The following is a 16,472-nucleotide window of genomic DNA, read 5'->3' as shown; positions in this document are numbered from 1 at the left end:
AATTATAAAAGGATATCATGAAAATAATTTCAGTAGAACAACAATATTTCTTCAGTCTTACCTACATTCCACATATAGGGTTGTGATCTTGCAGTGACATTTTATTCTAAGCATCTGAACACAAGGAGGACATTCTCCAGGGTGGCATGGCAAAACACATGGATGAGGACAGCCCACAGGCCGTGATTTAGAGCACCCTTCTTCACACTGAAGGCATTCTGGGCCAGCCTGCCAAATTGCAAGGAAATAAATCACCTACATACAAAAGTCTAACATTTCTATACAGTAGTTACAAAATTTACATATCCCATTAAAACAAAGTACTTCTGCAGCTCTTAGAAATACAGCTTAAAAATATTCAAAATTAAGAATAGCAAGATTATCAATATGACCATTATTCACAAAGATTTCTATGTATACAAACCTGATTAAATCAAACTGCCTCACCTTTAAAATGGACATGAATACATTAAAGCTCTAATAAAAACATAAATTACTTCCTAAAGAGTAGTCAATGGCAGAAAAAAAAATACATAGTAAGACATTATCAATTCATTTACACCCAACAAGTACAATGATCATCAAACTAAAAAAGCATTCAATGTTCTGGAGATAGTCATCTCATCTTGCTAAAGGAAAGCACATATAGAAAAAAAAGGAGAATGACTACCAGTTTAATTTTTTTTTAATGCACTTCAATAAGGCAAAACTAAATCACATTTAGTACAAATAAATATTATCTCAATTGTAAAATTGTAACTTAACAAGTCACCTCTCTGCTCTAGTAATAATTTAAGTAGTATCTGTCTACTAAAGAAGGTTAAAGATTTTTATTACAGGATAGTGTTGAATTTCACATATACTGAGATCAAATACAAGAGCTATAGATATGAATACTAAGTCTTAAAGGTTCAACATTTTTTATTATCAGCTTTTAAAATGAGCTTTTTTCAATTCATCCAACTTTCTGGAAATCCAGGGAGTAGAGCAATCCTAATTGTAAGTAATGGGATGATGAGAAGAAACACAGAATAAACATTTGGGTAGTAATCCTGATAAATGAAACTTTATTTCTCATTTTATTGAAATATAATTGGTATTGTATAAATTCAAGGTGTTAAGATGTTAATTTGATACTTATATAGTGTAATATATTTGTCATTGCAGCAATAATAGCACCTCTATCACATTTCAGAATTATCCTTTCTTCTTAGCGGAATAATTAAATTCTAGTCTCTTAGCAAGTTTAATAATTATAATGAAATTCGTTTGTTTTTTTTAAATCAATGAAACATGACACATCACACACACTGCTTTTAGCAGTGTTCTCAAACATTTCTGTGCATTATCAATCACTTGGGAATCTTGTTAAAATGCTGAGGTGGGGTCTGAGATTTTGCATTTCTAATAAGATTTCAGCTGATGCCAATGTTGCTGGGCTGCAGACAACACTCTGAGTAGCAAGGATCTATAACATACAAAATTATCTATACTAATAAAAGGGTAATATACTAATTAGACCAGGAGACCTTCTGGACGTCCTTCCAGACAAAGCCATGGTGGTGGGGCCAAGGCAGAGGTGGTTAGGGGTGATCAGGCCAGGAGGGGAGGACAGTTGGGGGTGATGAGGCTGGCGGGGGGGGGGCAGTTGGGGGCAAGCAGGCAGGCAGGGGGGGCAACTGGGGGCAAGCAGCCCAGCAGGGGGGACAGTTGGAGATGAGCAGGCCGCCAGGGGGGCAGTTGGGGGTGATCAGGCCAGCAAGTGGCGGGGAGCAGTTGGGGGCGAGAAGGCCGGCGGAGGGGGGTGGCAGTTGGAGGCGAGCAGGCCGGCAGGCAGAGTGATTAGGGGCAATCAGGCAGACAGGCAGGCGAGCGGTTAGGAGCCAGCGGTCCCGGATTGTGAGAGGGATGTCCAACCACACCGGGCCTAGACCGGCAGTCGGACATCCCCCGAGAGGTCCTAGATTGGAGAGGGTGCAGGACGGGCTGAGGGACACCCCTCCCCCCGCATGAATTTTGTGCACTGGGCCACTAGTATAGAATATATGTAGGTGTGATTATGTATCTACATATATTTTTTATTTATTTTTGGTGATAAATCCCCCCCCCCCCCGCCAAAAAAAATTTCCCAATTACTCAATTTCTTGTTGCACGCACTTCAAAAGACATTTGTCCCACATTTGCCTGGGAAATACACACCATTTCAATTGTCATCAGCCTCACACGTTTCCCTGTCAACCACAGTTCCACTCACTATAACCAATGAATTAGACAACAGGAATATCTGTTGCTAATGGTAACAATCAGAGCCACTGCTTATAATAACCTCCATTGGACCTGACTGTGGGTAAGGTCAGGCAAGGATACCAGAGAAGAGCAAATAAGCCAAAGAACTTTGAGTCCAGTCAATTCTATAAATACTTATTAAATACCTGCTGTGTTGTAGGCTCTATGCTACAACTGAAAGCAGAAAACTGTATTAAAAATTCCAGAGGTATTTGGGTCAAGAGATAGATACTAGGAGTATTTCTCCAATGGGTCACAATTGAGGTATGGTAAGAAATTTTTTTTTTAAGTTTCTGGAATTATTTTATTTCATATATAAATTAGAGTGATTGCAAAGTTAACCCTAAAATAATGTAATTTTCACTCACCTGAATTGCAGTAGCCTTCCTTGAGTGAGAGATAGGAATGGACTGGTAGCTAAATTGAGAAAAACTGCACATAACTTATAACTGATATTTTGCCACATCCACTGCCCAGGAAGCAATGGTGGGATAGTCAAAGAGAATTCTCCAATCATTGTCATATTAGCTCTTAAAACGAATTTTTTCTGACTCATCTGATGTTATGAAAACCTCGAGGAGGATTGCCTTATAGCAGCTATAACTTAAGGTAGTTTTGAATCATTAAAATTATTTATTAGCTTGATTTTATAATTCCAATACCCTTTCATTTTATCATGACTACATTTTTATTGAGGACCAAGGCATGGACTAATGAGGAAATTATAACTCATTTACATCTATGTCTACATATGAGCAAGAATGATGCTATGGATATTTATGCTGTCATATAGTACAATTACCAAAAGAAAGACCAAAAAACCTAACAATGCAATTGAAATTTTCAATAACACAATTCAAATTAATAATTTAAACATTTGTTCATTTAATGTTACTTAGTAAGTACGAAACTTAAAACTTTTTACTTATTCCTCATTAAGCACACTTGCTATTATGATTCCCTATAAAATGAAAGCCTAAGAAAAAACATGAATTACTTAAAAGAAATAAAATTTATTATCATTTAAAAGTTAATTGGCTCTATTTGTTTTTCTTTATAAAATGGCAATTTTTAGAGATCTCTTTAGAGTCAATTTTTCATATGCTTGTAAATGCTTTTACTGAATTTCACACACACATACACACACATCTGTGATGCTATTTACTTTACTTCCAACTGAAGTTTGGGAATTTATTAAAATTATGAGCATCATGTTTCATGTGTCAGGTTTTAAAAATATTTGAAAGCAAATTCAGAGATATGTAAGCGTTTACACATTCAACCTAAGGACATTACCTTGTTTTTGCCAATGCAGGCTTCAGTTTCAGTTACTTTGTGGCATTCTTTCATACACGTATGATTCTGACAATCTAAGGTTCGTCCACAAACTCTCTTACAAGAGTAGGGTCCTACAGCATGGCATGGTAGTGGACTCACCTTAAAAAAAAAAAAAGAAAAGAAAATCAGCACAACACATACACACACACCTCCAAGACCCATGTTTCCAAAACAACTAACTCTGTTTTATCAAGTTTCACAAAGGTCTGAAACATTTTCACTAATAATAATTATCAAAAACAAAGTAACCTATCCAAAAAATATGCAAAAAATGAATGCCAAGAAGCAAATATTCCCTAAAAGGGAAATGCAATACGATTCTGTAGTAAATGCATATTCATAAACTAATTTTCAAATAAGAGCACTGTATACAGGGTGTGGCAAAAGTAGCTTTATAGTATTTTGCCACACCCTGTATTTTTAAAATTAGTAGATAAACTATTTTCTTTAAATCACTGAAATAACAACACTTTGACTTCATTATTTCTAACAATCCTAGTATAGGAAAAATATAGATGACAAGTTTTACTTAAAACTTGTGCCTAGCTCTAGCTGGTTTTGCTCAGTGGATAGAGCATCAGCCTGTGGACCCGAGGGTCCCAGGTTCAATTCTGGTCAAGGGCACATGCAGGCTTGATCCCCAGCAGGGGGCGTGCAGGAGACAGCCAATCAATGATTCTCTCTCATCACTGATGTTTCTCTCCCTCTCCCTTCCTCTTTGAAATCAATAAAAATTTATTAAAAACAAACAATCAAAACTTGTACCTATAACTCACCTCATGCTTCCCAAGACACTGCCTGCAAGAAAAAAATAAAATGAAATAAAAACATTACAAATTCTTGAAAAAGAACACCCAAAGCAAAGATGCTAATTCTATTATTTGTTTTATTAAGAGTAAAAAATAAACACATATGGAAATAAGTGATTATAGAAACACCACAGGATACAAAGTTAACATACAAAAGCTAATTGCTTTCCTATAAACCAGCAATGAACAATTGGAAATTAAAAACATGAAACATACCACCATTTATATTAGCAACAAAAAAAGAGAAATACTTAGGTATAAATCTAACAAAATATATACAAGATCCATATGAGGAAAATTACTCATGAAAGAAATCATAGTTCTAAATAAATGGAGATATATTCCATGTTCACTGATAGGAAAGTGCAATATTGTTAAGATGATGCTTCTTCCCTACTCCATGCAGATTCAACACATGTTATTTTGTGGATATCAACACAGTAATTCTAAGATCTATATGAAAAGACAAAGGACCCCGAACAGGTAACCCAGTACTGAAGAACAATGATGTCAAAGGACTGACACTACCTAACTTCAAGACTTATAGAAAGCTACAGTGATCAAAGCAGATGGTATTTGGTGAAAGAATAGACAAATAGATACTGGAACAGAACAGAGAGCCCCAGAATACACCCACACAAATATGGTCAACTGATCTTTGACAAAAGAGAAAGGCAACTGAATGGAGAAAGGATAGTCTTTTCAACAAATGGTTGGTGCTGGAACAGAAAAAAATCCAGACAGACCTTACACCTTTCACAATAGTTAACTCAACATTGGTAATATACCTAAATGTGAAACTATAAAACAGGAGCAAATCTAGGTGACTTTGAGTTTGGTCATGACTTTTTAGATATAATATCAAAAGCATGATCCATAAAAGAAAATGGTAATGTTGGATGGACTTCATTAAACCTAAACATCTTCTCTGTAAACATTTAAAAATATTAAATGAAAAGACAAGCCACAGACTGGGAAAAATACTTGGAAAACATATACCCGATAAAGGACTTGTATCCAAAATATAAAAATAACTCTTAAAACTCAACAATAAGAAAGCAAACACCTATTTAAAAAATGAACAAGATTTGAATGAACAAACAGACAAATCATAGAAGGATACATACAGATGGCAAATAAGCACATGAAAAGATGTTCAACATCATATGTCATTAGAGGACTGCTAATTAAAATGAGATACTACAGCACATCTATCTGAATGGCTAAAACTCAAAACACTGACTATACCAGATACTAGCAAGGATGTACAGCAACAGGCACTCTCATTCATTGCTGGTGTGAATGCAAAGTGATACAATTTGGCAATTTCTTACAGAATAAACATAGGCTTACCATATGAGGCAGCAATTGCACTCCTAAATATTTTCCCAAATGAGTTGAAAACTTATGGCCATTCAAAAAACTGCACATAAATGTTTACAGCAGCTTTATTCATAATTTCTAAAACTTGGAAGCAACAAAAATGCCTTTCAACAGGTGAAGAGATAAACTGGTACATCCATAAAATAGAATAATATTCAGTGATAAAAAGAAATGAGCTATGAAGCCATGAAAAGACCTGGAAGGACCTTACATGCCTATTTCTAAGTGAAAGAAGCCAGTCTGAAAAGACTATATACTGTATGATTCCAACTATATGACATTCTGGAAAAGTCAAAACTACAAAGACAATAAAAAACAACATCAGTGGTTTCCTAGGCATTCAAGGGGGAGGGAGGCAAGGGATAAACATGATATAGGGCATGTTTAGGGCAGTGAAACTATTCTGTATAGCATGTATGTTAAATAGCCTTCCTATAAAACAGATTAAGGAATTCAAAGGTAATTGACTATGATATGTCAATTTTAGTGCCTATGAATCAAAATATCAATGTCTCTTCTTCTGTTTCCCCAAAAGGAAAAATCTTAGGTTATTGATAATCATTAATAACTCAAATCTAGTAAGAGATACTACAAACAACTTGGTCCCTCATGAAATACAAGTCCTCAATAAAAGAATAGTCTCTAATAATTACTAGTTGCATATGTAGATAAAGAACCTCTTTGTCAACTATACCTCCCCCCTCCAATAAATCTACAGACTAAAATCACCCTATTAGTGGCTATAGCTCCCAATGAAAACTCTGCCTCCCAACCTGATTGCCCAACCAATACATAAAAATATACATATATTCAAACTGAAAGGAAAGTTGTGCAAGGACAAAACAGGAGTGAGACCTTTGAAAAGTACAGAAAACAAGAACCCTCTCTTTAAAGGCCAATACACAGGCATACGAATATTCTAGTTGGAACTTCAATTGTAGACAACAGCCCCTTTTGTAATGTATGTTGCTTCCTAGTTCTGTGCTTCCTTTTCCCCTATATTCCATAACCTCTGCTGGAAATATGAATTATTCCAGGATTCCCTATTACCCAGGTTTGACTCAGTCCAGGTCATTTGCTAGCCAATCCAAGACACTACCTCCTTTCATTTTCAGTATTTCACTCAAACACTCTCCTTTAAGTTTGTCTTACATAAAACCCGGTTTTCCTTTGTCCTCAAGGAGCTTACGGACTAGCATGGGAATCAGTCAGGAAAACTGGATATATTATTGTAACTGTAAGCACAAGTTGCTATAAAAGCTAAGAAGGGCATCGAACACTAGCTAGGGGAAAACTCAAAAAAGAAATCTAGAGGAAGTTTTTAAGCAAATACATTTGGACAAGAATGAAGCTAAAGAAGACAGAGAACAACTAGCTTATAGGTTAGGCCTAAAATGATGAATTGAACAAAGAATATGGGGAAAGGTGACTTATGATATACTTTGAGCCTGGCCAGCATGGCTCAGTGGTTGAGCATCGACCTATGAACCAGGAGGTCTTGGTTTGACTTCCTGGTCAGGCATATGCCTGGGTTGCATGCTCGATCCCAAGGGTGGGGTATGCAGGAGGCAGTCGATCAATGATGCTCTCCCATCATTAATGTTTCTCTCTCTCCCTCTCCCTCTCCCTTCCTCTCTGAAATCAATAAAAATATATATTTTTTTAAAAAGATACACTTTGAACTATGTCAAAGGTATTTTTTAAAGTTAAAATTTTAATACTTACATAGGAATAGGAACTTGACATGGAGGACAAGGTAAAGCAGCCTGAATAAATGCTGGCTCTGAAGGCTGTTCCCAAGGGCCTGTAGGCTGGTGCTAGAAGTAAAATGCATAACAATTTTAAGTCAGAGGGATAAAATCACACAGCCATTAAAAGAATCTTAGAAAATTGTTCCATGTATCCTCCACTCAAACAAGTTGAATATTTTTCAAAAAAATAAACAAATTGTGTTTACTGAAATATTCCATTCCATCTGCATTCTATCAGCTTGTTCCTCTCCATAAAATTTGATATTAAAAACTGAGGCAGACTCCAGTGTTTTAATGCCAGAACAGAGGCAGTATAGCCTCCTTCACTTCTCATAGGACAGCGGTTTGCCGCTCTGTTGACTAATGAGTTTGCCGACCACTGTCATAGGCCAAAGGGAGAATGAGAAACAGAATTGTAAACTCTACCTTCCACCAGCTGAATGTAATCTCCATTATTTTGCTCACTGTTGTCTTCCTAGCACCGAGAAGAATGCTTACATAGTAAGGACTCAATAAATATATTAAAGATGTGAGTGAATCTTTGAGGAAACTAAAAGATACCTATAACTCTAAACCACGTATGTGAAGAAAAACTGCCAAATTTATCTCTATCTTGATGATAAAATGACTATCACACTATATTTGCAAATATTTGTTTATTGGTCTCTCTCCTTTTCTATACTGTACACTTCTTAAAACAAAAGATCAAGTCTTGGTTACCTTGTACCCTAGCTCCTATCACAGTGCTCAATACCAAATAAGTACTTATTTACAGCTTATTGAATGACTAAGAGAAATTCAGAAAATATGACCCACAGCAATCCACTGTCTCGTCAGAATATTGTTTCCTTACCCTGCCAATTTGCTTTATTAATGCTTGATCATGACATGGAGCAGGACACAAGTGACCACATTTCTCCAACACTTTTTGGCAAGGTTGATGACATGGAGGACAAGAGCCAAAGTGACAGCGATGTTTTTCTTGACTTGTATGATGGCAAGTTGGTGGGCGACTAAATCATAAAGTACAACTTTTAAAATTACTTTTGATCATTGAAGAATTATATTTAAAGTGCAATCATCTACTTATGTATCTGTGATTCTATACAGAATATACTGTGAATATTAGTATTTTAACACATTTAAGCAAAATTGAAAATACTAACAATATTAAAAATCAATATGAATTTAAATTGGTAAGACACAAATATAAGTTTGTGCAAAGCTTCATACCAACCTGCATAGCTCTTTGCACTTGGGTGGTCTTGTGGTACGTTCTCGGCCACAGGGTACTGTCACCTTTGTATTACCGCAACTGCACTTCACATCTACAGTTTCTGGGCAAGGATAGCAACTCCCTGAAAAAAAAGGCTGAAAGTTAAAATTTACTTAACTACCCAAATGCCCATCAATAGTAGAATCAATGAAAACATCAATAAAAACATGTCCTCGGGTGAGGATTTCAAAAAAAAAATTATGTGTAAAAATCAAGTAGGACTGGTTTTTTCTTGGTAAGAAAATTCTAAACTACAGATCCAATTTCTTTAATGGTCATTCGTCTAGTCAGATTTTTCTACTTAAAAGTAAAGGCCAGTATTTTAAAAATGGTCTACAAGACCCTATACATACTCTCCTTTCCCCAGCCATCTTTATCTCACCATCTCTCTGACCTAATCTCCTACCATCTGTCCCTTTGAGCACCTCTTCCATGCTCCTTGCAGTTCCTTCAAGTGCTTCTGTCTCAGGCTGCTGTAATCGCTGCTTACTTGCCTGGAACATTACCCTCCCCTATTGCCACAGGGCTTGATCTCTTACTTCTCAGGTCTTCTCTCAAATGTCGTCCTTTCAAAGTCATCCCCTGATCACACTATATAAAACAGGGTATACCATCCCCTGTCACCATTTTAATTTTACTCTAATTTCCTTTCTATACGTGTCACCACTGATATTCTATATGAATTTGATTAATTATTTGTATTCTAACTGAGGGAAAGTAAAAAAAAAAAAAGTTCCATAAGAGCAGGCACTTGGTCAGTATGATTCACTCATGTAATCCCAATGCCTGGTACTGAGCAGACAAGGCAAAAAATTTATTGAATAAATTAATGATTAATGCACAGAATGTTAATGAAATTTAAATTTGAGTCAATGATGTAATCCTATCTAATAAAAGAGTAATATGCAAATTGACAGTCACTCCAACACACAAGATGGTCGCCCCCATGTGGCCAAAGATGGCTGCCCCCATGTGGCCAAAGATGGCCGCCATAAGATGGCTGGCAGGGGAGGGCAGTTGTGGGCAGTTGGGGGTGACAAAGCCAGCAGAGGAGGGCAGTTGGGGGAGACCAGGCCAGCAAGGGAGGGCAGTTGGGGGGGACCCAGGCCTGCAGGGGAGGGCAGTTGGGGGGATTAGGCCTGCAGGGGAGGGCAGTTGGGGGGATTAGGCCTGCAGGGGAGGGCAGTTGGGGGGGACCAGGCCTGTAGGGGAGGGCAGTAGCGGGCGATCAGGCAAACAGGGAGGGCAGTTAGGGGTGACCAGGCTGGCAGAGGAGGACAGTTGGGGGGGACCCAGGCCTGCAGGGGAAGGCAGCTAGAGGTGACCAGGCCAGCAGGGGAGGGCATTTAGGGGTGACCGGGCCAGTAGGGGAGGACAGTTGGGGGCAACCAGGCCTGCAGGGGAGGACAGGACAGTTAGGGGTGACCAGGCTGGCAGGGGAGGGCCGTTAGGGGCAATCGGGCCGCCCGGGAGCAGTTGGGCGTCGATCAGGCTGGCAGTGGAGTGGTTAGGGGGTGATCAGACTGGCAGGCAGAAGCGGTTAGGGGCAATCAGGCAGAAGCAGGTGAGCAGTTGGGAGCCAGCACTCCTGGATTGTGAGAGGGATGTCCGACCACGCGTTTAGGCCTGATCCCCACAGGCGGTCGGACATCCCTCAAGGGGTTCCAGATTGGAGAGGGTGCAGACTGGGCTGAGGGACACACACAAATTTTGTGCACTGGGCCTCTAGTATGACTATAAAGGAAATAAGATCTTTTTCAGGGTTAATGGAATCTGTCACTTTTCCTAATGGGGAGGCAATGTGATATAATGGAAATTATCATTAAAGTCTGAATTCATATCCTGACCCTGAAACTAGTTCTATGACCGTGGGCCAATAGTCTCTTGGACAGTTTCCTCATTACTTTAAACAACAATAGTGCCATATGCTTTTGTAAGATCTCTGAGAGGAGTAAGACATTAACTAAAATATCTAACATGCACATCATCCCAAAGGAAAACAGTAGTTTGTCCCAGGTCATAAAGCCACTAAGCGGCAGAGTCCAGACTTGAACCAGGACCTCTTACCCTAAGTCCATGCTCTTACCACTACCTTATACCATCATTTAGTAAATTCCATTTCATACTGACATTATTTCAAATGGGTAAAGTTAACTCAGTTTTTAATGTCTAATAACTTAGGCACCCCTGAGACTCCTTCAGGGGGTCTGCAAGATCTCACATACAAAGAGTTTTCCGGAAGCTGTATGACAAGTGATATCAAGAGATTAAATGCAGAAGCAGGTCTGTAATTCCAGCCATCTCCTATTAAGTTAGACATTAAAGACATTTGCAAAAATGTAAAAAATACCATTCTCATTAAATTTTTTTCAGCAAAGTTATTTTTCACAAAAACATGTTACTATATTAAGAAGTGATGGGGCTTTATTGCTATTTTTAAATAAGATAATAAATATTACATTTCAATTTAAAATATAATAAATATCAATAGATAAAATCCACATTCACAAAAGCTCTTTGGGTCCCAAAAGAGTGTAAAAGGTCTTGAGACTAAAAAGTTTGAGAACTACTGGCTTAGGATATATCCAATTCCTTGCTAAACTTAATTCCATAAAAATGTCTAAAATTCAAAGTAAAACTGAAAAACCTAAGAACATATTTATTAATTCAAAAATTCTGTGGGGAAGATTGGAAGGAAGGAAACAACATGGCGTTATAAAATAACAAAGCTTTTCTATTCCGAAGACCTGGGTTTAAATCTTGGCTATATTGGTTACTAGGTATTTCCGTGTACGTACGTCACTGAACCCTCTTAACTTTAATCTCCTTATCCATAAAATCATGATCTTGACAACTGCCCTACCTTCTCAAAGTTATTAAGAGGACAAACTAAGATAATAAATGTGAAAGCTCTCTATTAACCTAAAAAACACTATGTAAATACAACATGAAAGTACAGCTACTGTTAAATTTTACCTCTGTGGCAGACAGATGGACACTTATGGTTTCTACAACCTAAAGTCCGTCCACAATTTTGATCACAAGGTGTACAGTTTCCAGGACAACACTGAAGAGAAAGCAATATATAAATGACAGGTCATCTGAAAAGCATGCATAATATAAACGTCATTACTAGGTATTCACAGAACTTGTGGAAAGCAAAAGACACTGTACTTCTTTTCAATCCTATCTAATAAAGAGGGAATATGCTAATTGACCCTCATGCCATCACAAAGATGGTGGTGCCCACAGCCAATAAGGAGGGAATATGCTAACTGGCTGCCCTGCCCTCAAAGATGACGGCACCCATAGCCAGTAAGGAGGGAAAATGCTAATTGCTGCCCCGCCCTCAGCCAATAAGAAGGGAATATGCTAACTGACTGCCATGCCCTCAAAATGGCGGCACCCACAGCCAATAAGGAGGGAATATGCTAATTGACTGCTATGCCCTCAAAGATGGCGGCGCCCACAGCTAATAAGGAGGGAATATGCTAATTGACTGCCACACCCTCAAAGATGGCAGCACCCACAGCCACAAGATGGCAGCACCCAGTCCCCTCAGCCCCACCGGGGCGGCAGGCGCGCCGCAAGGCTGGGCCCGCCCTCAGGCAGGCCCAGCCGCTCTGCGTGCCTGCCTCCAGAGTCCCCCAGTCCCCTCAGCCCCCCAGCCGCCCAGGGCCAGCCCAAGGCACAGGCAAGCCTTGGATGGTGGCTGCCCAGCCGCCCAGGGCCGGCTGAGGCTCAGGTAACCAGGGTTGGCCAAGGCTTGCACTGCCAGCAGTGGCAGCAGCAGAGGTGTGATGGAACGTCGCCTTCCCTTGATCGCCGGGTCGCCTCCACCCCTGAGGGCTCCCGGACTATGAGAAAGGGCAGGCCCGGCTGAGGGACCCCCCCGCCCCTCCAGTGAAAGAATTTTTGTGCACCAGGCCTCTAGTATAAGAATAAAAGTAGTCAAGAGTATCAACATTCTTCTGATAAGTAGACATGCCATATTAAGAACTTGTAAGTTTAAATAGAGAATGTCCTAATTTACTAAAATCAAGCTAAATTTTCTTGCATTTCAGTTCATTATTCTATGATTTAAAATATTCCCATAATTTCATTTCTACTTATCTATGCAGAGATTGACAACATTAACCAAAGGAATAGATCTGGTCAAATCTTATAGTCAATTCAGGCAAACAATTGGTCTGATTATTTTAAAAATTTAGTTAAAATAAAGCCAGTTAAATGTATAGATTAGTTTAGCAGTTATTTTTAAGCCATGGAATCAGAGATTAACTAAAGGAGAAAAAAATGAGATTAAGCTATTTGCTTCTAACTTTTATAACTTCCCTGATTTCCAATCTGTTTGTAAGAAATACACCCGTCTATGACTTGTCCCAATTTTCATTCATGAACAAAAGGCAACTACTTACAGTCCACCTTGCTATTCTAATTCCCTCCTTGACTTCTCATCTATCCAAACTTTGGAGAGAAAATGCAGACTATAATTGTCTTAAAGAAACTTAGGGTTGAAACCTACTTTAAGAACAAGTTTCAGTATATAAAAATAGCTCAAGCCCTAACTGGTGTGCTCAGTGGATAGAGTGTCGGCCTGTGGACTGAAGGGTCCCAGGTTTGATTCCTGTCAAGGGCATGTACCTTGGTTGCGGGCACATCCCCAGTAGGGGATGGGCAGGAGGCAGCTGATTGATGTTTCTCTCTCATTGATGTTTCTAACTCTCTATCACTCTCCCTTCCTCTCTTTAAAAAATCAATAAAATATATTTTTAAAAATACATTTAAAAATAGCTCAAAACAAAATATACTTTATTGAAAATCCATTAAAAGTCAAAAGAGTTCACTCAATCAGACAAATATTTACTAAGATTATGTGCCTATCACTTTGCTAGTGGCAGTGTATGGAAAGAAATTTTGTGGTCCATGACTTGAATAAGCTTTAGACACTTCTGTTTCTGACCAGGGTGGAATAAACAATGACCAGATTTATACTCCTGCCTTAAACAACTAGGAAATCAGACAAAATATATGACAGACATGGAAGATATAGAAAAGACCCAAACCCAACTCTCAAAAATAAAAAACTATAATATCTGAGATGAATAAACATAGGATGTGATAAAAAATGGATTAGAAAAAGCAGAAAATTAATGAAGCCAAAGCCATGTAAACTAAAACACAAATTTTAAAAACTAAAATTAATAAATGGAGCATCAGTGAGCTGTGAGACTTCAAGTAGCATAACATACATACTGCAGTCTAGGAAGGCAATGGGTAGGAGGAAAACCTTTCAAGAAATAAAAACTGAAAATTTCAAAAAATTGATGAAAACTATAAACCCACAGATCTGAGAAATTCAACAACAAAAAATTAAAGAAACATGAAGAAAGCTATACCAAGGAATACCAAAAATTGCTAAAAACTGGTAATAAGAAGAAAAGTATTTTTAAATAGCCAAAGGAAAAAAAGGTATTTTGCAAACAGAGAAACAAACACAATCACAGCACACACCCTTTGCTGGGAAAATGCAAACTAAGATAGAGGAGCAACATTTTTAAAAAATGCAGAAAAAAATGTCAAACTATAATTCCACAGTAAAAGTATTTTTCACAAACTAAAGATATTTTACAAAAGCTAAAGATCTTTTACAAAAATTGAAAGAATTAATGACCAGCACTACAAAAAATGTTAAAGGAAGTCCTTCACATAGAAAATGAAAGCAGACAGAAACCAAAGTTAACATAAAAAAAACTGAAAAACACCAAAAATAATGAGTTTGATAATCTATAGTAATAAAAGCATAACATGCTAATTAGACGGGAGAGCCAAATAACCTTCCGGACGTCCTTCCAGATGAAGCTGGGGCTGCAAGGGCCGAGGCAAGCCACCATTCGTGAGGGCCGAGCCCCTTGCACAAATTTCATGCATCGGGCCTCTAGTAAATTATAAAAGACTACTTTTTCTTATTTTTTCAATCTCTTTAAAAGATACCTGACTAGCTAGAGCAAAAATAAAAATGTCATATTTGGGGTTTATAAAATACATGGGTATTGCCGAAACCGGTTTGACTCAGTGGATAGAGCGTCGGCCTGCGGACTGAAGGGTCCCGGGTTCGATTCCGGTCAAGGGCATGTACCTTGGCTGCGGGCACATCCCCAGTGGGGGGTGTGCAGGAGGCAGCTGATCAATGTTTCTCTCTCATCGATGTTTCTAGCTTTCTATCCCTCTCCCTTCCTCTCTGTAAAAATATCAATAAAATACCTTAAAAAAAATAAATAAATAAAATACATGGGTATAAAATGTATAAGAATCAAATAAAGGATTAAAATAGAATCGTTGAAGAGCAACACTCAAAATAGAAATTAGAAAAAGAGAAAAGGAATCAAGAACAGATAGGCAAATAAAAAATAGTAAAATGGTATTTAAATCTAACCATGTTAAAGATCACATTAAATATTAAGTGATCTACACCCGAATTAAATGATAAAGTTTGTTCTGCTAGGATAACACAATATCTAAGTGCTGTCTAAAAGAAAACCACTTTAAACGTAAAGTATGAATAGGTTAAAAAAGAATGAAAAAGATTTACCATGCTAACACTAAGCAAAAGAAAGTTGAAATCACTATATTTCAATAGGAATCTTACCAGAGATAGAGGGATAATTCATAATAATAAAGAGGACCCTCCAAAAAAAACTGCAAATCTACGAACTCAATAAAATAATCCAGTTGACCATATACTGAACCAAGTGTCTATAAATAAGATTTGAACAATAAAGATTAAGCCAGCAAATGAACTATCACTCTTAACATTGCTATGATGTTTTAAAGTCAGGGAACAAAAATCGCTTAAGAAACAAGCTGAGGGAATTATGCACGAGATTAAAAAGTCTCTTGTCATTTAAAAATCTTAGTAAGATTTCCCACTAATATCAACCATTAGGATTAATATAGAATATGTATTAATATTTCATATGAGAAGCATAAAATATGCTTGGTTATTTGAGGAACATGTCAAGGTGGTGCTTATCATAGGCCTACAGAGGAAAAATTCAAAGGAATTTTTAAAGCAATGTCCCTAGCTTATTACACATACCTTTCTCCTACACTGATGCTTCTGACAGTCACGCATCTTCACACACTTAGTTTCACAGAGATAAGGTTTATGACATGGCATTCGTTTTGTATGCTTTCCACAGCGACATTGCTTTTCTACTTCCTGTAAGAATCAAATAAATGCTATTAAAACTAACTTTTGCTAACATGATTTTTTTTCACCTTGCCAATTTTTATAATTACTAAAAAATGAAAGAACCCAGTCAGCGTGGCTCAGTGGCTGGCTGAGTGTCAACCTATGAACCAGGAGGTCACAGTTTGATTGCCAGTCAGGGCACACACCTAGGTTTCGGGCTTGATCCCCAGTGTGGGCGTGCAGGAGGCAGCCGATCAATGATTCTCTCTCATCACTGATGTTTCTATCTCTCTCTCTGCCTTTCCCTTACTCTCTAAAATCAATAATACACACACACAAATTTTTGAAAAAATGAAAGAGGAAAGCTTTAAGAGCAAACTTGTATGAAAGACTTTACCAAAACTAAAGCAGAATTTCCTAAAATAATTGTTTGC

The 16,472-nt window shown here is 37.8% G+C and overlaps 1 protein-coding gene across 5 annotated transcripts in view; it reads right to left on the bottom strand.

Annotated features, from left to right (window-relative positions):
* The window catches only part of NFXL1 (nuclear transcription factor, X-box binding like 1), a 45,494-nt gene that overhangs the window by 12,751 nt on the left and 16,271 nt on the right, over positions 1-16,472 (bottom strand). For 3 of the 5 annotated variants that reach the window (XR_013959412.1, XM_080647765.1, XM_080647764.1), the window contains exons 11-18: positions 15,943-16,065; positions 11,820-11,910; positions 8,805-8,925; positions 8,421-8,580; positions 7,542-7,633; positions 4,401-4,422; positions 3,583-3,723; positions 62-228 (exon numbers count right to left, since the gene is read on the bottom strand). Coding sequence is in view for 2 of the 5 variants with exons in the window: in XM_080647765.1 (XP_080503891.1) it covers positions 62-228; positions 3,583-3,723; positions 4,401-4,422; positions 7,542-7,633; positions 8,421-8,580; positions 8,805-8,925; positions 11,820-11,910; positions 15,943-16,065 (917 nt within the window). In the remaining 3 variants the exon portion in view is untranslated. The remainder of the gene's footprint in view (positions 1-61; positions 229-3,582; positions 3,724-4,400; positions 4,423-7,541; positions 7,634-8,420; positions 8,581-8,804; positions 8,926-11,819; positions 11,911-15,942; positions 16,066-16,472) is intronic. The other 2 variants (XR_013959413.1, XR_013959414.1) reach the window with 1 other exon arrangement.

Source organism: Plecotus auritus (genome assembly GCF_963455305.1).
Source record: "Plecotus auritus genome assembly, chromosome: 1".
Taxonomy (NCBI): domain Eukaryota; kingdom Metazoa; phylum Chordata; class Mammalia; order Chiroptera; family Vespertilionidae; genus Plecotus; species Plecotus auritus.
This window is presented reverse-complemented; position numbering and strand designations above follow the sequence as displayed.